The sequence below is a fragment of the Aspergillus glaucus genome (assembly GCF_001890805.1).
Source record: "Aspergillus glaucus CBS 516.65 unplaced genomic scaffold ASPGLscaffold_15, whole genome shotgun sequence".
Lineage (NCBI taxonomy): Eukaryota > Fungi > Ascomycota > Eurotiomycetes > Eurotiales > Aspergillaceae > Aspergillus > Aspergillus glaucus.
Window position 1 is genome coordinate 290 of NW_019170467.1, and position 22,143 is coordinate 22,432.

At 49.0% G+C, this 22,143-nt stretch overlaps 8 protein-coding genes across 8 annotated transcripts; 7 read left to right on the forward strand and 1 right to left on the reverse strand.

The window, feature by feature from the left end:
* Positions 1-727: 727 nt before the first annotated feature.
* Positions 728-2,349, forward strand: ASPGLDRAFT_152804 (Mn(2+) transporter ATX2). The gene is made up of 3 exons (XM_022542312.1): positions 728-1,036; positions 1,107-2,063; positions 2,116-2,349. Exons 1-3 carry the CDS (start codon positions 987-989, stop codon positions 2,297-2,299), a joined length of 1,191 nt encoding a protein of 396 aa, XP_022398982.1. The 5' UTR covers positions 728-986; the 3' UTR covers positions 2,300-2,349.
* A 1,147-nt stretch (positions 2,350-3,496) lies between these two features.
* On the forward strand, positions 3,497-6,053 carry ASPGLDRAFT_520832 (F-box/WD repeat-containing protein). Its single transcript, XM_022547669.1, has 4 exons — positions 3,497-4,100; positions 4,165-4,799; positions 4,865-5,576; positions 5,634-6,053. The coding sequence occupies exons 1-4, from the start codon at positions 3,642-3,644 to the stop codon at positions 5,844-5,846; spliced, it is 2,019 nt and encodes a 672-aa protein (XP_022398983.1). The 5' UTR covers positions 3,497-3,641; the 3' UTR covers positions 5,847-6,053.
* A 1,512-nt stretch (positions 6,054-7,565) lies between these two features.
* On the forward strand, positions 7,566-9,793 carry ASPGLDRAFT_75505 (MFS transporter). The gene is made up of 3 exons (XM_022549800.1): positions 7,566-7,651; positions 7,704-8,336; positions 8,398-9,793. The coding sequence occupies exons 2-3, from the start codon at positions 7,715-7,717 to the stop codon at positions 9,600-9,602; spliced, it is 1,827 nt and encodes a 608-aa protein (XP_022398984.1). The 5' UTR covers positions 7,566-7,651; positions 7,704-7,714; the 3' UTR covers positions 9,603-9,793.
* On the forward strand, positions 9,793-14,594 carry ASPGLDRAFT_75506 (uncharacterized protein). Its single transcript, XM_022549801.1, has 4 exons — positions 9,793-10,635; positions 10,710-11,587; positions 13,531-13,583; positions 13,634-14,594. The coding sequence occupies exons 1-4, from the start codon at positions 10,073-10,075 to the stop codon at positions 14,516-14,518; spliced, it is 2,379 nt and encodes a 792-aa protein (XP_022398985.1). The 5' UTR covers positions 9,793-10,072; the 3' UTR covers positions 14,519-14,594.
* A 59-nt stretch (positions 14,595-14,653) lies between these two features.
* Positions 14,654-14,986, reverse strand: ASPGLDRAFT_37041 (uncharacterized protein; the record flags this gene model as incomplete). Its single annotated transcript, XM_022544772.1, has 1 exon — positions 14,654-14,986. The coding sequence occupies one exon, from the start codon at positions 14,984-14,986 to the stop codon at positions 14,654-14,656; it is 333 nt and encodes a 110-aa protein (XP_022398986.1).
* A 1,894-nt stretch (positions 14,987-16,880) lies between these two features.
* On the forward strand, positions 16,881-18,024 carry ASPGLDRAFT_174679 (uncharacterized protein; the record flags this gene model as incomplete). The annotated part of the gene is made up of 1 exon (XM_022542828.1): positions 16,881-18,024. The coding sequence occupies one exon, from the start codon at positions 16,881-16,883 to the stop codon at positions 17,964-17,966; it is 1,086 nt and encodes a 361-aa protein (XP_022398987.1). The 3' UTR covers positions 17,967-18,024.
* A 589-nt stretch (positions 18,025-18,613) lies between these two features.
* On the forward strand, positions 18,614-20,066 carry ASPGLDRAFT_130029 (uncharacterized protein; the record flags this gene model as incomplete). Its single annotated transcript, XM_022540935.1, has 2 exons — positions 18,614-19,954; positions 20,007-20,066. The coding sequence occupies 2 exons, from the start codon at positions 18,614-18,616 to the stop codon at positions 20,064-20,066; spliced, it is 1,401 nt and encodes a 466-aa protein (XP_022398988.1).
* Positions 20,067-20,276: 210 nt separating this feature from the next.
* Positions 20,277-21,980, forward strand: ASPGLDRAFT_67782 (Zn(II)2Cys6 transcription factor; the record flags this gene model as incomplete). The annotated part of the gene is made up of 4 exons (XM_022549188.1): positions 20,277-20,581; positions 20,657-21,041; positions 21,094-21,531; positions 21,585-21,980. 4 exons carry the CDS (start codon positions 20,277-20,279, stop codon positions 21,978-21,980), a joined length of 1,524 nt encoding a protein of 507 aa, XP_022398989.1.
* Positions 21,981-22,143: the final 163 nt, after the last annotated feature.

Genomic DNA, 22,143 nt, shown 5'->3' on the forward strand with positions numbered 1-22,143 from the left:
CATAGCTCTAGGGCTCGGTATGGACAATAAACTTGATTAAATAATAATTAAGCAGTAAAGTCCGGGATGATGTCCGAGCTGCGCTGGTTGTTTTTGGTGTGGCCATGTTCGCATATTAAGATATCGAACAGGAGCTGTTTGCCCATCGTACCATGGAATCCCCTTGTCCCTGTCCCTCTATACTTCTGGGCGTTGGTTGAAGGATCCTTGAAATCAGCTTGCAGAGTCAATGGAACTCCTGCAGACGTGGGAATTCTGGTTTAGTTATTTCCAAAGTTATAGATTCGAACTCGAAATACTGTCAGCATTGGGGGGGGCAGGCATTCGTATGTCGGACTTCTGATTGGCAGCGCGCGAAGGTGTCGCACATCCCCTTGAAATCATTGGACAAGCACAGTTGACCATATATGAATTTGGTATCATTCGACATTGTGTAAGGATTCTGTTCTTTGACCTGGTCAAGTGGTCGGTTTCCGAAACTAGATATTCGTCTGAAGGCCGGTCGGATATCGCTAACTATACAGTCCCTAAGAGATAGGAGTCCATCTTACCCTTACACTCTAGTCATATCCAAGATACCCATGGGAAGAAATACCAAATGAATTCCATGTAAGACGTTGATGGTTCCCCTGACGGTTTTCCTGGGTGCCCGCGTGGGGCGGCGAATGGAGCCGGTGCCTTACTTAATTACCCTTCTCCGACTGTGTCGGATCGCAATTCTGTCCCTAACCACCATCACCACCTCGACCACCATTGCAACGACCGCGGTCAGACCTCCCATTCGTGCCTCGTCCCGGATAAACACGCTGGAATCCTTTCTTCGTAACTACTCCCACCTATCCCGTCGGATCTAGCACGCACAACTCCGCTTCGCTACCTCCGGGAGAAGTCCCACGCGAACACAACAATACACGGTGGTTTGGCACCATGATTGAAGGTCTGTAGAGTTAGTTGCGAGTGTCGAACTCTAGGGACAAGAGGCCATTATGGAGGGACTTTTCACATTGCTCGCCCTGAGCATTGTGATGGCAATTACGTGAGTTGCCAAAATCCTGGATCTTCATACGACATGGAAACGGCGAACTAACAGATCTCTCTACTTATAGATCCTTTGTCGTCGGCTCATTACCATTGGCATTTGCGCTTTCCGCTTCTCAATTGCGATTAATATCCTCGGTTGGCATGGGAGTTTTGGTTGGAACATCATTGATAGTGATCATTCCCGAAGGAGTCGACACCCTTTACAGTGCGAAATCGCACAGTGGCCGGAAAGACATCAGTGCACGGGACTTGGGGGTGAATTGGCAGCAGGAGGCTCCGGTCGTGGCTGCGACGGTTGATTCGCAATCAGAGGACCCCATTCTTCCTCGTTCATCTCTCGCATTATCGGGACTATCCTCTGCACCAGAAGGTGCGGTGTATGTTACACACAACGACGAGTATCACGGTCTGCATGGAAGAAAGGAGGATACATCTCAGGACAAGGCGGATGAAGATCACGACGAAGAGAGTTCGCCCCATGCTTGGATTGGCGTTGCCCTCGTCAGCGGCTTCATCTTGATGTACATGGTCGATAAACTGCCTGAATTCGCGTCTACTTCAAAGCAACAGAGGCCACCATATCACATCTCTTTGGACAATTTGGGGTCAGGATTGCGGCGAACATCTTCGCCTTCACGGGAGGGTGGATTACTGGACGCCGCAACCTCTCCCAGACGCAGTCACAGTTTCGCAACCACCACCGGTCTCGTCATCCATGCAGCTGCTGATGGAATTGCGCTGGGTGCGTCGACTTCAGACACGGGGCTGAGCTTTATTATTTTCCTGGCGATTATGGTTCACAAGGCACCTGCGTCGTTTGGGCTTACATCTATATTGCTAAAGCAAGGGCTTTCCAGCCGTGCTGCGAGGGCACACTTGTTGGTTTTCAGTCTGGCAGCCCCCGTGGGTGCCCTTGCGACCTTTTTGTTTGTGCACCTGATGGGCTCGGGAACCAGTGGGGATACAACAGGCACCCAATGGCGAACTGGGATGCTGCTTCTCTTTTCCGGTGGTACATTCTTGTAAGTTTCCCAACATGCCTTTGCTAGTGATCTAGTGGCTAACAAGATGTAGGTATGTTGCGATGCATACAATGCAGGAGAACAGCCCGAACTCCTCGTCGCGCGAGGTGCACGTTAATGGATATGGAGACCCGAGGGACATTCCGCTCAAATCAGACAAGTCGATGAGAGACTTGATCGCATCTGTCATTGGCATGATCTTGCCGCTGTTCCTCCAGATCGGCCATGCTCACTGACATCTCTTGTTATCTTTCTTCTCTTGACCTCTTGGTCTTTTTTTTTTTTTGCCTATTTATTTTCTGTGGTTTATTTATGGCTTAATACCTTTTTGTTTAGATACCGGAGTCTAGTTTGATTTCTATATCCACGATTTTCTATGGAGGAGAGATCTGTTGCGAATTATGTATTTTTTGTTGTATTTGGGAGAATAAAAATGTGTTCTGTATAACTGAAGCCACCGAGTGATGATGAAGCACTTCGTCAGTCTCGAATCATCGATCGGGGACCAGCTGGTGACCCATGGTTCAACCCGGCGTCTCGAGAATTCAGTCCCAGGGTATCGGGGCAAAGTGTATCTGCCGTGGAAAGATCCGGGTTGAATTATCCTTTGCGCCGGAGTCGACTGTATACCGGGGGTGATGGTTGGTTCTGAAGCCGACTATACTCCATATCGAGTCGAGATAGAAGAGCCTGAGGTATCAAGACATGTTCAATATTTTCTCTATTTTCTCCTATTAAAAAAGAGGCAACTTTATGCATCTTGCATCTTGCCTCTTGACGAAAGACATTGCCTTTGCCTTCTTGATGGCCTCTGTAGAAACGCGCCACTGCTTTAATGTGGTTTAGTGGGAGGAGAATAATAATGTAGCTTTTTTTTTTTTTTTTTTCTTTTGCTTTTTCTCTTTCACTGACAGGTCAAAAGAGACAGTGAATGAAAATGGCCATATAATATGGAGTACTTGTAAATGATGTTGTTAAAAGTACTGGGGCCCCGTGCTGGCACCTGACCTCCCCTCTCGTGATCGAGACTGCCCTGTGTTGTTCTTACTACAAGTACTACTACCGCTACGGCTACTACTGCTACTACTCTCTCTCGGCCCTCGATCGGCTTCTCTGTCCTTTCAATCTACCCTCTTGTCTTTTCTTTTTTATTGTAATTTGTTCTCTCTTTCTCAAATTCTATACTGACCCCTTCCACTTTCTAATCTTCATCGTGTTCTTTTCCACCTTGTCAACCCCCTGACCATTCGTTTCTCGCCCGACCGTCCCGACTACCTCGAAGACTGCATCCGACAACCCGCCTCCCCGGACAGCATTCCTCGCTCTTACCCCCCTCTTCCTCCTCGGTTTCTTCGTCATACTTCTCTATGACTGAGATCAGGCCCAGAAAGGGTTATACGAGGTTATTTCGATAAACCTTCAAAAAGGTTGGGCGGTGGTTTTTTTCTTCTTTTACTGGTTCCTTGGGCACTCCGACACTCGGACTTAAAAAAAAGACCAGCCAGCCTTTCCGACGTCACAGCATTCCATAGATCCTTTTCTCCAGCCTTTCTTCGCTGATCCCGGTCAGTCAGTGAGATGCATCCCCGGAGTGTGTCTGAGCAGTTTGCGACTGCGCAACCCCGATCTTCTGCAGGCAGGGATTCGGTATCCGGTCTCTCGAGGCCGGTGGCGTTGTCCAGCAGCGGTGGCAGTGATCACAACCACAACCACAGCAGTCGAAACAAGACCGTTACTTCGATCCCTCCAAACCTCCTACCGTCCGCACCGGCATCGCCTCCTACACCTGCGCCTAGTCCGACGCCTCATCAGCGACCCCTAAACTGGCAGTCGTCTGCTGCTGATGATGAAGATGACGCGTTTCTGGTTAATGCTCGCATGCATTTCTCCTCCCTGCCGAATGCGAAGAAACAAAAGTTTTTGATGGGCATATTGGGTCTCTGCGATAGCAAGCAACTCAGTTTCGTTTCGAGCTTTGTCAGTCCGCGGTTGAGAAAGGATCCGTTTATGGTGTTTCCGAATGAGTTATGCTTAAGGGTAAGGCTGTTCATTGTTGTGGGATGTTCAGGTGCGCTGACTCGACTCTTCTTCCTTGGTCTAGGTACTCTCTTTCATCGACGATCCTCAGACCCTCGCAAGAGCATCCCAAGTATCGAGACACTGGCGGGAACTGTTGAGTGATGACATCACATGGAAGAACCTCTGTGAAAAGCATGCGTATATGTACCGGCGATTTTCCGAGGATGGCCAGAGCTTTGTCGACCCTTTTCATAGCCAGCCCCTACAGACGACTTCGAAAGCACGCTCGTTCAACGAGCTGCGAGAAAGATCTAGCTTGTCCGATACTTCTCATGATTTGTCCCATACCCTCTCCGGAAACTGGCCCGTGGCATCCTTGTCGAGTAGCGCTCCGTCTCGAAAGCGCCGTCCCCGACCAGCGTCCTACCGGTCTCATTTCAAACAAAAGTATATGGTTGAGTCTGCGTGGAATAAAGGCGGGAGATGTACGCAACATGTCACGCCCGATCTAGGCGTGGTCACGACTCTACACTTGACGCCAAAATACATTATCTTCGCCATGGATAACGCTAAGATCCATGTGTACGATACCAACGGAAACAACCATAGAACCCTACAGGGCCACGTGATGGGTGTATGGACGATGGTTCCATGGGATGACATTCTGGTTAGCGGTGGTTGTGACCGCGAAGTTAGAGTTTGGAACATGGCAACTGGGTAAGGCAGAAACATGGGAGACCTTAGCGGGAGGAAATGACTAACGAACCCGATTTTCTATATAGGGAGAGCCTTCATTTACTACGTGGCCATACATCGACCGTCCGTTGCTTGCAGATGTCGGACTCAAAGACAGCAATCTCAGGGTCCAGAGATTCGACGCTGCGGATATGGGATTTAGCGACGGGTATATGCCGGAATGTCCTGGTTGGCCATCAGGCTAGTGTCCGCTGCCTTGCAATTCATGGGGATACCGTTGTTTCTGGCAGTTACGATACGACCGCGAGAATTTGGAGCATTTCCGAAGGACGATGCCAGCGTACCCTGACCGGCCATTTTAGTCAGATCTACGCAATTGCCTTTGACGGAAAACGGATCGCAACGGGAAGTCTTGACACGAGCGTTCGCGTATGGGATCCGCACACAGGCCAGTGCCATGCCATCCTACAGGGGCATACATCTTTGGTTGGGCAGTTGCAGATGCAGGGCGATACACTGGTGACTGGAGGCTCCGACGGCTCGATCCGGGTCTGGTCATTGACTAAGATGGCCCCTATCCATCGCTTAGCCGCTCACGACAACAGCGTGACGAGTCTTCAATTCGATAGCAACCGTATTGTGAGTGGTGGTAGCGATGGCCGGGTCCGGATTTGGAGTCTGGAAACCAGTCAACTGCTACGTGAACTATCCGCGCCTGCACAGGATGTCTGGCGCATTGCGTTTGAAGAGGATAAGGCTGTGATCATGATTAACCGAGGTGGTCGCACCGTGATGGAGGTACGTTTTATAACCATTCAAGTGGGATTGCAGACGGATAGCTGACGATGATTCTAGATCTGGACCTTCTCGCCGCCTCCGGAGGACAGTGGGGAAGATTCCGTGATTGTCGAAAGCGTCTCTAGTACGCCAGGTATCTGTTCTTCAACAATGGACAATAGCGACGGGCTTGTAGAGAGCACGAACAGGCAGAGAACGCTTTACTCGGCACCTCCACCTGACGTGGCCCTGAACAGCGATGACGATCAAATGATGCCCGACGCTCCATGATAGACGGAGTTGGACGCTTACGGAAAATTTCTCCTCTTGTTCTATACGACAATTATCTAATGATTTCAGACGACTGCTCAACGTTCAAGCGTCTAGGTCCGTCAAAACATCAGCGGATCCCCTCGGGAGTTAGTACCCATTCATATAATGCGTTTCTTAGCCATGGCGTGGCGTCTTCGCGTGCATGCAATAATCAAATTGCGGAGTTAGATTGGTCGGTGGGCGTGTTTCATTCAACTTGGCGACTCTTTTTTTCTCCTTTTTTTTTCGAATAGCGGATCTTCTTGGTCTTGAAGGTTCGATGATACCCACCTACGGAGGTGATACGATATACTTACTTCATTGTTGCCATCTGGGATGTTTATTTTTATTTTTTGTCTTTGGTATTTTCCAGGTGGTGGGTTTTATGGTGCATGTTGTTTAGCAATGATTGCATATTACGGATATTTACTTGCGTCTTTATCATGCTATGCTATTATGTAGTTGTTGATACATCAATCAGACTTGCACATTCTCTGTCCTTTGCATCTATAGATATTGTAAGGATGTCCGGTACTGGACAGCAATGTTGGGCTGAAGAAATTGAAGCCAAGAGATAAATCTTGGTATTTATTTGCCGTCCATACGGTGTAATGGAGAATGTATAGTGACTTTTATCATGAAGACACTAACCATCCTGCGGTAGCAGTTGAGTACGGATACAAAACACAGCACCACCTACCGTGTACCGTCGTCCTACTGTTACAGTGCCCTACAAGGTCGAATAGCGGGGAAATGATCGCTATCATCACGCAAACGCAGATGGTGACAGACCTGCATCGCGAACGCTGTTGCAAATCCCGTCATCCTTGATCCTCGTGGCTTGTTACCGGCAAACGCGGCCATGGATGTGAATGAACGGTTATACCAGGCTTACGATGACGGCATGTTTCACTACTACAGTCACGTTTAGAACCGGGCATGAGAAGATCTCGCGATTTTGTTCTCGAGATGATCGTCTAGTTACCAATCCGGGTCTAGACAAACGCGAATGTGATCTCAGATCTGTCGAATATCCATATCAATTTTCCGATTCCGATGGCCAGCGGGAGTACTTCGGGGGAAATTATATATGCTCAAAATTTCTAGACGAGCAACACCGCGCCGTGACCATGACTAGAACATCACCTCCGATAGCCGATCGGCTGTCAGATCTCGCTGGCTACAGAGTAAAGTACTATGTATGCGGTTTGGATGAGGTCGCATAATTGCATAATGATCACTCTGCTTGTGCATAAGTCTGCGTTGAGTTTGCAAAAATCTTGTTCTGGGACAACTGGTGAGTCGTTGGGTTGGCGTGTTAGGAATGCAAGGTCGATGCACGCAGACTATGTAAACATTATTGCTTATCAGCCCCCATGATTTGTTATAAAGGAATATTTGACATTATCCTTGTTTTTCTCTCCCTTACAGGTCACTTATTGATAACACTAGTCTAGAGTATCAGGGGAAGACAGAGACTGAGATTCCACTAATTCGGAAGTTCGTTGCCGGTATTTAATAAACAATCCATTCGGTGATTATTTTGCATTCCAAACCGAGGTTCAACTCGGCTGCCTTTTTTCTTTTTCTATTTTTTTTTTTTTTTTTTTTTTTTTTTTTTTTTTTTGTGTAATGGTGAAACGTCAACATCAGCTTTGTCGTTTCCCACTTCCCTCTTATTCTGAGTTTCCCCTCTGTCAATCTTCCCAATTATTGAGATTTTTACCGCAATCGGGTGAACTTGTTGTATCGGGCAGTGTATGTCCTGCGGAGTAGAACATCAAGTCTGTCGATCTTTACTACCAGAATTGGAACATCAAGCTGACCCATGCTCAGTTATCATAAACATGACAACGGAGCCCACGGGCGAGGCACCCGGGCCCTCCAAAATTCCCTTCTGGCGCACAGTCTGGGACCAAAAGATCGTGACCAACGAGGTCATCAACTTCCCCTACGATGGATCCGGCACACCAGAGGATCCATATGCCGTCTCTTGGATCCCCCAAGACCCGCGTAACCCCATGAACTGGAGGTACGCCAAGAAATGGTCTATCACGTTCCTGGCTTCCTTTATCACGCTGGCAGTGTCGCTGGTGTCGTCTGCGTATTCGGGAGGCATCTCCCAGATTATGGCGGATTTCAATACATCGGAGGAAATCGCCATCTTGGGTGTGTCGCTGTTCGTGCTTGGGTTTGCTTTTGGACCTCTTATTTGGGCGCCGTTGAGTGAGACTTTTGGGAGGAGGAGTATCTTTGTGATGACCTATGGGTTACTGACGGCGTTTAATGCTGGTGCTTGTGGTTCGCAGAATATTCAGACTTTGGTTATTCTGCGGTTTTTCGGTGGTTTCTTTGGTTCTTCGCCGTTTGGTAATTCTGGTGGTACTATTGCGGATATGTTCGCGTCGTCGGAACGGGGGATTGCGGTTAGCATGTATTCTGCGGCGCCGTTTTTGGGTCCTTGTTTGGGTATGTTTCTACTTTATTAGACCCTAAGTTGAAGTGTGAAGACATTGCTGACATGGATCAGGTCCCATCATTGGAGGTTTCCTTGGTGAAGCAGCAGGCTGGCGCTGGGTTCTAGGCCTGTTGGCGGCTTTCACGGGTGTTATATGGCTGGTCATTACCTTCTGCCTACCCGAGACATATGCGCCCGTCCTGCTGCGCCGGCGAGCGGAGAAGCTCTCTGAGGTAACTGGCAAAGTCTACCAGAGCCGACTCGATATCGACCGAGGTAGCGTGTCGACAGTCCAGATGTTGAAGACATCGCTCTCTCGGCCATGGATCCTGCTGTTCCGTGAGCCTATTGTGCTCTTGTCCAGTATCTACATGGCCATTATCTATGGTACTCTGTACATGTTGTTCGCCGCCTATCCGATCGTCTTCCAAGAAGTGCGTGGCTGGAGTCAAGGAATCGGGGGGTTGGCTTTCGTTGGCGTCCTGGTGGGAATGATGATTGCATTCACCTATACCCTCATTGATAACCTGAAGTACACCAAGCTAGCGCGTCAGACCACCGGGCGTCTTCCTCCGGAGATGCGTCTGCCAATTGGTATTGTGGGAGCTATTGCTCTGCCGATCGGGCTGTTCTGGTTCGCCTGGACCAATTCTCCGTCTATCCACTGGCTGTGTTCCGTCGCAGCTGGAGCTCCGTTTGGTTTCGGTATGGTGTTGGTCTTCCTGGGAGTCATGAACTATCTGGTGGACTCGTACACGATCTTCGCTGCCTCTGTCTTGGCGGCCAACTCAGCTCTGCGGTCACTATTCGGCGCTGTCTTTCCCCTTTTCACAACCTACATGTACCACAACCTGGGCATCCATTGGGCGACGTGCATCCCAGCCTTCCTTACTGTGGCCTGTATTCCCTTCCCGATTATCTTCTACGTCTACGGCCCTCGCATCCGCAAGCGCTGCACCTACTCCGCCGAAGCAGACGCCTTCATGCAACGACTCACAATGAAGCACCAAGCCGAGGTCCAACACGAAGAACCAGTCAACGAGAAGACCGCTATTTCTGATGATACTGAGAATAACGCTGGCAGTGACAGCGATAGTGACAGTGCTATTGCTGACAGTCTCTCGACGGTGCCTTCTTCGCGACGGATGACGAGGAGTCGGGCGGGTTCTCATGTGTCGCGACAGACTATTGCTACGCAGTATGAGGAGAATCCGTATAATATTGATCGGGTGAATACGCGCCATTCTGCTATTAGTGGTCATCGTGCGAAGATTTGAGTGTTTTCGTATTGGCATGTGCCAAGTCTCGTTGAACTTATCGTGGTTCTAAACCACGACCACGGCGCAACAGCGCCAGCCAGGCTGTTTTATATAAACTTGCTTTAGGCGAATCATCCCGTCAGTTGACGACGAAGGCCGTGGTCGAAGACTACAGCGTTGATCGACTTGCAAATCTTGGGTATCGGGGAAAAAAAAAAAAAAAAAAAAAAAAAAAAAAAAAAAGTGTATATAGATAGGGCAAGGTGGGAAATCCTTATACATACATTTCCGCATAGACAATAATGCATAATATTAATGTGAACAGGCATGAGCAGACATTCACTTTTCAGGTGAATTGAACTGGTTATTCACTGTCTTCCCTTTGTTGTGGTTATCACTCCCAAATCAATTTTTCACACCCACCTCCATCGTTGTTGCCCTCCTCACCTTCCCTTCTTTTTTCCTCCTCCAACCATGCAAACATAACCATGCCCACCATCCTCTTCCTCACAAACAGCGAACTAGGCCAGGCCTCCGTCTGCCTAGCCGTCGCCCACGAATTCCTCCTGCGCCCAACCTACACCATCCACATCGCCTCCTTCGCCTCCCTCCGCAACTCCATCTCTCAACTCAACCTCCGCGCCATCTCCTTCCTCCCCATCTCCTCGCGCTCCGCCCGAGTACGCCCAGCAACCTTCCACATCCTCCCGGGCCTCTCAATGAAACAAGCTCTCGAGCAATGCCACATCTTCGACGCCAGCAAGGCCTTCAAACTCCACGGTTTGGGCTTCCAGGCTGCCTGCCAGGCGTACAAGGATGTGTTGGCGAAGGTGATCGCGCCGTGGAGTGGGGAGGAGTATGTTGCGATATACGATGAGTGTGTTAGTGTGATTGAGAAGGTTGATCCGGAGTTGGTTGTTGTGGATGCGTTGTTTGGGCCGGCGTTGGATGCGGTGCGGTCGATTGGGGAAAGGTTTGTGGTTTTGAGTCCGAATACGTTTAGGGAGCATGCTGCGCAGCCGAAGTTGGCGGAGTTGTGGAAGTTTCCTATGTATGTTTTTTTTTTTTTTTTTTTCCCCTTTGATTTGTGTGAGTGAGTATGGTGTGCTGACTTACTGGTGACAGGCTGTGCTCTGGATATCCTTATCCGCTGCCGTGGAACCTGATGCTTCCGAATGCTATTCTTGGTTTGCGCTTGCTGGCCGCGGTCAAGTCTAGTCCCCAGCTGAAGCAGGTTGGGAGAGCGCGCAAACGCCACGGTATTAATCACGCCATTCCCGATATGTTTATCAATCCGGACGACAAGAAAGTCCTTGCCGTTATCCTTCCCGGCCATGCTGAGTGCGAATTTCCCTGCTTCCTGCCTGACAAATTCACTCTCTGTGGACCGATCTTGCGACCCTACGCCCCTATCTGCGACGAGCATCCAGATCTGGCGCATTGGCTTGCTCAGCGGCCGACTGTGCTTGTTAGTCTGGGCTCGCTTGTGGTGTTCACCCCGTCTATGGAGAGACAGTTTGCGAGGGGATTGAAGATGTTATTGGAGACGAGACCGGATATGCAAGTCCTTTGGAAACTACCACGTGCTGAGCCGCAGAGCACCACGCAAGAAGAGACGTTGGAGTGTCTGTCTACAGAGATCGGTGAAGGACGCGTCCGCATAATGCCTTGGCTGCCCGTGGAACCTATCTGCATCCTACAGAGCGGACGCGTGGAGTGCATTGTACACCACGGCGGAGCCAACACCTTCTACGAAGCCATCAAAGCCGGCGTCCCCCAGGTCGTCCTTCCCATCTGGCTAGACACATACGACTTCGCCCACCGCGTCGAATACCTAGGCGTCGGCGTCTGGGGTAATCGTCAGAACGCACCGGCCGTCAAGGGCTACGAACTCGGACAGGCGTTGAAGCGCATGCTGGCTAGTGTGCAGAAAATCAAAGTGCAACGGCGCGCGCGGGAGGTTGCGTCTGAGTTGGGTGGTAAGGAAGGTCGTGTGGTGGCTTGTGAGAAGATTATGGAGTTTGTGAAGCCGAGGCATACTTGGACGATTAGTTTTCCGCGGACGGGGGAGAGTTATTCTGGTTCTTTTTGAGGTACTTTTTACGTGGTTGTTGAGGGTTTGTTGAGGGGAGGGAGGATGTGTATTTATTCGTACAGTACATTGTGCTTATGCTTATGCTTAATTGTCAATACGCAGAGCTTGAATAATCGGTTTATGGATAAATGGATAGTTTTGAAGTAGCCTGTTTTAATGAAACTATCTTGCGGAGGGAGCACTTTTTATACTTTTTATTTTCCCCAACTAAAATATAAACCGATTTGCGCTGTCTCGTCTTAAATGGCAATTTTATCAACTTAATCATGAGATAAATATATATATACTCTCTCCAGAATACTAGGAGAGATAGCATAAAACAAAATCCCTGTTTAGTAATTGGCGCATAACCCATTCAACAAGTCTTTTGTTCTTCTCTGGCCGTCATATTCCACATGCTATGTTGGCATTGGTTGAAAGTGCACTGTTTAAAAGTCGTTGAATCTGATCATCATATCGAGCTGAACGTAAACCCTGCCGTGGCAGGTGCCGGCGACATTCTCATGGGGGTCGGAAGGCATCGTACCCGGGATGAAAGAGGATTGAAGAGCGAGGAATTTGAATGTTCTATGATAAGAAAAGTAGAGTCCCGTTTCGGTTTTGGAACTGCCTTGTTGGGGTTTATTTCGATCTCATCTGCAGCGCTGGGTATGGTTTCGGTCGGTACGGAGCTGTAGACAGAAATAGGAGTAGGTTCTCTATGGTTTGAGATGGCGTCAGTGAGACTCTGGCATGAGTCAAGCAGTTGTTCTTTGCGTCCTCTGCTTACAACCACGGCATGTTTCCAGCTGGTGGTGGACGACATGATCTTTAGAGCGCCACTTTAATTTACCAGCCACCATTTTGCATCAACTCGCAGTCATACGAGGCTAACATGCCGAATTCTGTCATTTAGAAAACATCTAAATTGCGGGTGGGCATTGATGAAAAGGCGCTGATGGATTCCATCACGGTCACTTGGCGATCCCTTTTTTGAGACGCTTTCTTGGGCACATTTTAAAGGAAGTAGCCTCCATTTCCCACTCTTCAATTGTAAAGGTCTGTCAAATGTCTCCTTGTTTACCTCGGTTGGCACATTTGTAGGTGTTGCTTTCAGCGAGGCAAATATCCAGAAATTGTCTTGAATTTCTGACAGGTCAAACGAAGGCGCAACATCGGATCATTTGGTGGCTCCCCGGGGCTAGGCTGACATAGATGGTATGCTCGTCCAAGTCCTTCGACAAGAGCTTGACGATGTAGGATTTCCCAATGTCACTTGGTCCTACTAGCGAAGTTTATGATACCAGTTGGTTGCTCGCCTCTGAGAGATCTGCTGATCAGTATGCGAGGAAAGCTTCGGCGCACCATTTCATAATTAACTCTAGCCATTCGCCAGTATCAGGCATAACGAGATTGTGGTGTATTCAAACTTTGGTAAGCTTTCCTCCGTCAATTCTATACTTCCCGGGGCACATTTAGCATAAAGGCGTATGCATTGGTTCTTCGTTGCTTTTTCTTAACGAGTTCTAGCGTTTTGTTGGAATCTTGATCTTCATCTTTGAATAGGACCTCACGGCTATTCGGGCTTAGTTGATGCCGAAGGCCGAAGGATTTGTATATAGTTAGGGTACAGTAGAGTCATACTTTGATATCTAGCAGCGGACACTAATCTCAATCCGGTATAGGGCGGGGAATCCCTCCGCTCCTCCCCGCTCTTAAACCCGAGCCTCAAATCCGAAGAGTCAACATCGCGGACGAATTCCAGGCTTATAAATCAGCGTCATTGGATATAAAAGACATCGTCTTCTTCCCCAGAAGCTATAGATCATCACATAACATTCGACTCACTCAATTGTGCCAATTGCACCTTAGATATAATGGCCAACCAACACGTCGCATGGGTCGGTCTGGGCAATATCGGCCGAGTACGTCACCCCTACATCCTACCTCTGTACAAGTACTGACAAGCGCATAGGGCATGGTCCAAAACATCGCCGAGAAAGGTCCTCAGTCCTCTCTGACCGTCTACAACCGCACAACCTCCAAGGCGGAGTCTTTCGTCTCGACTCTTCCCCCCAACAAAGCCAGCGTCGCCTCGTCCCCCCCCGAAGCCGTGAACCCCGCAACCCTAATCTTCACTTGTGTCGGTGACGACCCGGCGCTCGATCAGATCTTCGCTGCCATTCTGGAAGCCAAGGATCTGGATATCTCGGGTAAGACCTTTGTCGACTGCTCGACCGTGCACCCCGACACTTCGAGGAAGACGCAGGCTGCGCTTAGCCAGCGGGGAGCGGCGTTCGTCGCATGCCCGGTGTTTGGTGCACCGAATATGGCTGTTGCGGGACAGTTGGTTGTTGTTCCTGCTGGATCTGCAGAGGCAATTGAGCGTGCGCGGCCGTATCTGGACGGTGTTACTGCGCGTGCTACCCTCCCACTCACTGGCAACGAGGATGTCGGCCGCGCGAGTCTTATGAAGGTCCTCGGCAACACATTCATCCTCAACATGGTCGAATCACTCGCCGAAGGCGTCACCGCAGCCGAGAAGACCGGCCTGGGCGCGGAGATGTACGAGCAATGGGTCGCTGCGATGTTCCCCGGCGCATTTGCAAAGTACGCGGAACGGATGACCTCGGGAGACTACCACAAACGCGAGGAGCCTCTTTTCGCGGTTGATCTTGCGAGGAAGGATTTGCGCCATGCGAGTACGTTGGCTAGTGAGGGGGGTATGAGGTTGAAAAGTGTGGAGGTTACGGATGGGTACTTACAGGAGGTTAAGAAGGAGAGGGGGGAGAAGGGGGATGTTGCAGCTGTTTATGGGGCGATTCGGAAGGAAGCTGGGTTGCCGTTTGCTAATAACTAAGTTGTTTAGATAGAGTGTATATATATTTATAAGTATCGGAATTTCTCAACCCATTGCAACTTTCCTCTTCCGGATGCTGTAGTCTTAACTACACAATCTAATATCCATCACTATACTATAGACTATACCTATACATCAGGAATAAACCTCCTCATAAAACCCCCCCACCCAAACCCTATCCACCTCCAACTCCTCCGCCTCCCGAATCGCCCGATTCATCCTCCCAACATACTCCTCCTTCGGCGGACCCATCCGTACCCGTTTCTCATCCACATAAACCAAAACAGCCTCCTTCCCACCACCTTCTCTAGCCTTTTCTTGCGCCCCGTCCAACCACATCGTGATCGTTGCCGGTAGATACCATTTGTTATAATGGCCCTCGCCCTGTTCTCTAGGCCTCAACACCAGGTCAGAGGAATGATCAACGTATTCATACCCATCAAGCAGGAATTCATCCTCAGGGGCCATCTCATACAGAACACCCCACACCTCACACCCATTCGAGCCAACGGAAGTCCTTGTTCTCGCTGACGAAACCGCCGATGACAGGTCCTGGAGAGGTCAGCATGGAAAACCATAGAACGAGTAGTACAGCCTGTCATACCAGGAGCTGGGCCAAGAAAAGGAGACACAAAGTAGAAAGAATAGACAAAACCCGCTAGAGCAGGCTGCCAGAGATCTGCATTTGTGCCTCCACCTACTGAAACCACTGCGCTCCCAAAGAAGCCGCCGAAGAAGCGACAGACGGCCAAAGTAGCAAAGTTTTGTGCTAATCCTGAGCCTAGGATAAACAACCCGAATATTGGAACAGTTGTTAGATATACAATCCTGCGACTATAATACTCTCTGACAGGTGCCGCGATGATGGCTCCAAGCCCAAGACCCCAAAGAAAGAGGGAAAGACCAAGCAGAGATACTACGTGGTGTACCCCAAAATGCTCTGATATGTCGTTGGCTCCAGATGTGTAAACAGAAGAGGCGAAGGACCTGCATGAGTCAGAATCTAATACATTTCGAGAGTTGATGGAGCATGCTAACACATTGATGCATATAAATGCTGGAATGCTGGTTATGTAGATGCGCTTCCACTTCGGCCAGTTGTAAGGACAATCCGGATCATCGGGTCCCCTTCAGTCGTTCATTCGAGATTCTTGTTGCGCATTGCTGTTTGTAGTACTATGTGGTGGAGATATGACTGTCATGTTGCTGTGACTTGCAGAGCCAGGGAACAGAACCATGTTAAAAGTTGATGCTGCCATTATTTGAAAGAGACAAAGAAATAAGGGGCTAGCGAGGCGGCGTAAATATCGTATTGCCGCTTCCATTGTTTGTTTGCTTTCCTAGGGATAATGCGAGATACTTCAAGGCTAAGATTCAAGATGGTTATTTTGAACGTCATGTAGCTGAACTACTGAGCGTATCTCATAGTACATTACAGGAACCTGGCCAATTGGGATAGATCTATATGATATTGGAGGAATATACGGTGGATTTGTGGACATGCAACGGTAAAGAAGTTACCAGTGAACTGATGGACCGATGGGTGGGCCAAGCTTGCCATATCCCCAAGTCGATGCTGGTGGGGGATACCGCGATCATTCCCCGCCGGCAGGAAAATGCAAACGGCCGTGTGGTTGAAATCGCAGGGTTTCCGGAACAAAATCATACTACTACAATACAATGGGAGGAATCGATACTTCGAGACGCAGAAATGCTCTACGCCCGTACCCGCGCCCAGACTGGAAGCGGCTGAATGTAATGAGGGACCATGACCACAAGACGACATTTCTGCTTGGGTGAATACTTTTGAGCAGATTCCGGCTTGGTTGGCGCGGACTTTCAGGGACAATATACATGAGGTGAACCTGGAAGCCGGCAACCTCTGGAAGGAGTATATTAATTGAATTATCCTTTCACGCTGTCTCGTTTGACCAAGAAGTTCCGCGAGTGTTGAGAACTATGCTTAACAGCAGTTCAATATGGTGTAGTTCTTCGGCCTGCTTGGATAAGCCATCGATCCAGAAGGACTTGAGCCCATAACACCCCGCCTACCGATCTACACGCCCTACAAATGAACATATCCAGCTGAAGCTCGAGTCACACGGTTGAGATCTCCCAAGCCAACTAGCATAATGGGAAGGATCTAGGGTTGTGATGGAATGAGGGGTTACCCCACATTGTGGTTAGCAGAGGAAAGTCGAACCGCCGCACGCAAAGAAGGTCGAGCCACCCCCAGAATGACTACTAACTCTGTACTGCTGTATATAGGACGGGCTCAATTTCGGTGACATGAAATTGCATCACGCGAAGGAATACTTTAGAGCCTGCCTTCGTGCTCACCAACAAGATGAAGTTTACTCGCATGCCTATCGAGGTCGAATCCCCCGAAGAATACGGGTACGACAATATCAAGAACAACCTATCGGAGAGCTCATGCACAGACCAGACACTCGAGTCTCTTAATCTACCGCATATCCCCAACCTCACCTTTCTCTACAACGAACATCGGGGTGGCGGCAGACTCCGAGAGCTCATCATCGGCAATTCAGACCTGCAAAAAGACGATGTCCTCATCACATCTGGAGCCGCCGGTGCCCTCTTTATTATTTCCACGTCGCAGCTCACCAAAGACGACCATCTGCTCGTGATGCGTCCCAACTACGCAACGAACCTAGAAACTCCCAAGGCCATTGGCTGCGACATTACTTACATCGACCTCACCCTCGAGTCGGGTTTTCAACCCGATATATCGGCAGTCCAACGTGCCTTGAAACCCAACAGCAAGATTGTGTCGATTACCGCCCCACACAATCCCACCGGAACCGCCATCTCCCGCGAGACACTGGACCAATTCGTCGCTCTTACCAAACAAAGCGGCTGCTTGCTGCTCGTCGATGAGACATACAGAGATATCAGCTACACTAACCCGCTGCCTATCGCGGCCACGCTAGGTGACCACGTCATTAGTGTCAGTTCACTCTCGAAATCGTACGGTCTGCCTGGCATCCGAATTGGATGGTTAATCACACAAAACTCCAAGCTTCAAGAGACGTTCCTGGCAGCGAAGGAGCAGATCTCAATTAGTGGTAGCGTGTTTGACGAGTGGGTCGCCAAACAGGCACTAGATCGAAGGGACGAGATCCTACCCTCGACCAACGCTGAGATGAGGAAGCGTCTCGCTATTGTGGAGGCTTGGATTGAGAAGGAGGATCTACTTGAATGGGTTCGTCCGGAGGGAGGCGTTGTATGCTTTCCGCATATGAAGGAAGAACCTATCGGAGGAACGAAGGCTTTCTATCAGCGGCTGCTGCTGGAACATGGTACGTATGTCGGACCTGGTCATTGGTTTGAGATGCCTGATACTTTTTTTCGTCTGGGATTTGGGTGGCCCACGTTGGGGCAGTTTGAGAATGGTCTAGTGGCTATTTCTAAGGCTCTGCGTGGCTAGACTTTACTTGGCTAGACTTCTGAGGCTTTGTTGTAAATTTGATTGGGTTTGATATGGGATTTGATCTTGAATGGTTCCACGTCTCTACGCTGGAATAGGAAAGACACTTCCTCCGTGTTCCATGGCTATATATCTGAAGTCCGCAGCTTGTCTATACTGAAATAAACGTCGTGTTTGGAATAGAAGAAACGGAGGAGAAAATTGAAAGGCGAGCCTGATATTGAGATAATTTGCAAATATATGACTTCTACGTGATGCACATGGCAGTCTATAGTTTCCAAATGTAATAACAATGCTTATCAACTTTTACAATATCATGGACAACAGCAATAAATATATTTTAATCATAAGTTAAGCAGCCTTTGTATCTTGAGAAAACTTCTCGGATTAAATGTGTCATCGAGGCCTTATCTCCTCCCCATAAATGCCTCATCCTCCATCCTCATCTGGGAATTTCCCTAATTAATGCTGCATAGCCGGTCCGGTGCGTGCTAGAATATAAATACTTCTTGGGCTAGTGGCCTTTCCAATGCTTCCATACTTCCTCGGCCTTACGGCTTTCAATTCTTCTACTACATATTCACACTTCCCTTTTCGAGAATACAAGGAAGCTTCTTCGGAGAGCCTTTTCGCAATCAATCAAAACTATGTCCCACGCTATCAACTATACGCATGATGCCACTACCCTTAAGCAAAAGGGGACAGACGACATGGTTGAACCTGATCGTTCCGAAGGCGAAATTTTCGATCACATTGGCCGCAAGCACAGTAATGACAGAGCCATCCAAGGCGACGACCACTTTCATCGCCTTGGCTGGAAGCGACTCACAATCTTGCTGATTGTTCAATCGATTGCCCTGGGCAGCCTGAGTCTTCCTGCAGCGTTCGCAACTCTAGGTATGGTAGCCGGAGTAATCTTGTGCGTCAGCCTGGGCCTCATCGCCATTTACGCAAGTTATATTATCGGGTTGGCAAAGCTCAAATATTCACATGTTGCTCATTATGTCGATTTCGGTCGTCTTTTGCTAGGAGGCTTCGGCGACAAGCTCTTCAGCGTGGCGTTTATTGCGCTGATGACTTTGACAGTTGGGTCGCACTGCCTGACGGGAAAGCTAGCCCTTGCTACAATCTCTGGCAGCACTGCGTGCGCTCTTATCTTCAGTGTTGTGTCCGCTGTGGTTCTATTTGCCCTTGCTATACCGCCGTCATTTGCTGAGCTGTCAATTCTGGGATTCATCGACTTTTTCTCTATTCTTGTGACTATCGGAATCTGTGTTATCGCAACCGGTCTTCAGAGGACCGACTCAGCCACCTCCGTGTGGTCTGCATGGCCGCAGGACGACTTGACCCTGAGCAAAGCTTTTGTTGCTATCTCGAATATTGCATTTGCCTATGCCTTCGCTGCCTCCCAGCCATCTTTCATGGATGAGATGCATACACCACAAGATTACACAAAGTCCATTTCCGCGCTAGGCACGGTGCAGATGGTCATCTACACCTTGACAGGGGCACTGATATACGCATTCGTCGGACAGGAAGTTGGGTCCCCCGCAATCGTGTCTGCCGGACCCCTCTTCTCAAAAATCGCATTTGGCCTCGCTCTACCGGTGATCTTTATCTCCGGGTCTATCAATACCACCGTTGTCTCCCGCTATATCCACGGCAGAATATACCAGGGCTCTGTTGTGCGTTACGTGAACACTACGAAAGGATGGGTAAGCTGGTTGACGGTTGTTACGATCATTACTATCTTGGCCTGGATCGTCGCAGAGGCTATTCCGTTCTTCTCCGAGTTGCTCTCTATCTGCGGCTGTTTGCTTGTCTCTGGTTTCTCGTTCTATGTTCCCCCCGTAATGTGGTTCTTTCTTCTCAAGGAGGGAAGCTGGTTTGAGGGGCATAATATTCGACATGCAATTCTCAATCTAATCGTGTTTCTTGTCGGTATCTGTATTTTTGGATGCGGCCTTTACGCAAGCGTTACGGAAGTTGTGAGTTACTTTCATATCTATAACATGCAGTGTGACCATATTGACTTTGCAGATTTCCGCATTCCAAACGGGTTCCATAAACCGGCCATTTTCGTGTAGCGCTGGTCAGTGATATACACATGGGATGTTGGAATGTCGAGGATATAGACTAGAGTACGGAGTAGGGTTACAGGCTTTACCTCTTTAGGCAATTTAGTTATAACTAGTTAACTAACGTTTACCTAATCAACCGGCTCGACCTTCCCAATACGAAAACCCCCAACTTCTGTGCACATCCATTCAGTACTTTGTTTTGTCGACTCTTCCCTCCCCTGTTCTGATCATGCGTTCTGATCCAGGCTGCTGGACGTGTCGTGTTCGGCATAAGAAGTGCGATTTGAAGAAACCCGCTTGCAAAGAATGCAGCGACCGACATGTTCACTGCCATGGGTACGGGCCCAAGCCAGCATGGATGGACGGCGCATCGGAAGAACGAAAGGAACGATCGCGAATCAAGGTCGCGGTGAAAGAGAATTTTCGGCATGTCAAGAGGATGCAGCAGCGAGCTCTTCGGAGACATAGGGAACAGTCTCGAATATCTGAATCCCCGGCATATTCGCCACCTTTAGCTGAGGAAGATGTTTCCGAGTATACACTTGAATCTGAAAACCAGCATTCAAACTGTGCTACCAATGATGTCATCGAACACTGCGCAGAGTCAAGCACGCAGCTTGCTCGAGCTGATAGCAATGGTGGCGTTGACTACCAAGAGGCCTGTCTATTAATGCACTATCTCGACCAGGTCTTCCCATGGCAATTCCCGTATCATAATTCTCGGTCTTGTCTAGGAAACCGAGGCTGGCTCTTCTTTCTTCTAAGTAAACGTGGACCACTCTACCACGCCGCCCTAAGCCTTTCTTCCTTCCATCAGAGCGCGATTCTCGGCACCGACGAGGAATTTCAGCAGAAACAGAAAGCACTAGATCACCATTCAAGAGCTCTGCGAGAGCTCTGTGGTCTTATGAGTGAAAAGGGGGATCAATTGTGCGATGATTATTCTCAATTGGCAGAATTCTTGGCGTGTAGTTATATGTTGATTAGTTTTGAGGTAGGCAAGCACGCCATTCGTCACTAGAAGAAGATTCTGACTCTAAATGCAGGTCTTCAGCGGTGCAGAACATGACTGGCTTCCACATCTAGACGCTGTTGCTTCTGTTATGAGTCTGTTGTCGCCCGAGGCTATCTTAGCTCCGCGGTCTTACAACCACAACAATGATATGGAAAATGGAATTTACGAGAGCCTCGAGTTTCTCATGGTCTCTGTGACATGGTTTGATCTCTTTGCCTGTCTTTCAACAGGCAGTGTACCGCGACTTCCTTATAAACGCTGGCTGCAATCTCCGGGATTCAACACAGCAGATCTCATGGGCTGTCACAACTGGGTTATGATAGCAATTGGCGACCTATCCCACTTCGGGGCATGGAAAGGCTGGCAGGAGAGAGATGGTCTGTTAAGTATACGAGAGCTCGCAAGTAAAGCTCAAGAGATAGAAAGACGATTGGAGAGTGGCCTTGAGAGCCTGGATCTGGAAAGAGGGGTAACACCACTGGTCCCAGTCTAGTGATGCTTTGCTGATTATTCTACCGCCAGGGATATACGAACGTAGAGTCTCTACCGAATTGGGTCTCTCGCCTATTCGCGCTTGCTGCTTTGGTACTACTTCACACCATCGTTTCCGGTCCGCTACCAGCACTTCCAGAGATACGCAGCGCTGTAGCTAGAAGCATCGTCGCTCTTCAGAATAGGCCCAAGGCGTATTCTCTCACAGGCTCGGTGTGGGCATTATGTGTAATAGGATGCATGGCTGAGCAGCACCAGCCGTTCTTCGAGAGTTTAATGGTGGAGCTGGTGCGGGAGTGTGGGAGGTTTGGGAATACTGCGACGGTCTTGAAAATTATGAGGAAGTGTTGGGCGATGCAGAAAATTGGTCCTGCGGATTGTCGGGTTACGATGGGTGAAATGGGAGTTTATGCTATTTTGGTATGAGAACCGGCGTTCGGTTCACTATAGGACAACTTTTTTTTTTTTTTTTTTTTTTTTCCAATTTTTCTTCCGCTTAATACTTCTCTATAGTAGAAAGGATGTATGCCCGGAACTGCCATTGCAAATATCTATGGTGAAGAGAAAAGATCCAAGCTGCCCTTGCTAC

Excerpts from the sequence above, each read along its gene's own strand:
- ASPGLDRAFT_152804 (XM_022542312.1), top strand. The coding sequence starts at position 987 with ATGGAGGGACTTTTCACATTGCTCGCCCTGAGCATTGTGATGGCAATT. Across the intron at positions 1,037-1,106 it reads AGCATTGTGATGGCAATTAC|ATCCTTTGTCGTCGGCTCAT; the intron begins GTGAGTTGCCAA and ends CTCTACTTATAG. Across the intron at positions 2,064-2,115 it reads TTTTCCGGTGGTACATTCTT|GTATGTTGCGATGCATACAA; the intron begins GTAAGTTTCCCA and ends AACAAGATGTAG.
- ASPGLDRAFT_75506 (XM_022549801.1), top strand. The coding sequence starts at position 10,073 with ATGCCCACCATCCTCTTCCTCACAAACAGCGAACTAGGCCAGGCCTCC. Across the intron at positions 11,588-13,530 it reads GGAAGGTCGTGTGGTGGCTT|ATATAATGGCCAACCAACAC; the intron begins GTGAGAAGATTA and ends ATTGCACCTTAG. Across the intron at positions 13,584-13,633 it reads GTCTGGGCAATATCGGCCGA|GGCATGGTCCAAAACATCGC; the intron begins GTACGTCACCCC and ends ACAAGCGCATAG.
- ASPGLDRAFT_75505 (XM_022549800.1), top strand. The coding sequence starts at position 7,715 with ATGACAACGGAGCCCACGGGCGAGGCACCCGGGCCCTCCAAAATTCCC. Across the intron at positions 8,337-8,397 it reads GTTTTTGGGTCCTTGTTTGG|GTCCCATCATTGGAGGTTTC; the intron begins GTATGTTTCTAC and ends GACATGGATCAG.
- ASPGLDRAFT_520832 (XM_022547669.1), top strand. The coding sequence starts at position 3,642 with ATGCATCCCCGGAGTGTGTCTGAGCAGTTTGCGACTGCGCAACCCCGA. Across the intron at positions 4,800-4,864 it reads GTTTGGAACATGGCAACTGG|GGAGAGCCTTCATTTACTAC; the intron begins GTAAGGCAGAAA and ends TTTTCTATATAG. Across the intron at positions 5,577-5,633 it reads GTGGTCGCACCGTGATGGAG|ATCTGGACCTTCTCGCCGCC; the intron begins GTACGTTTTATA and ends CGATGATTCTAG.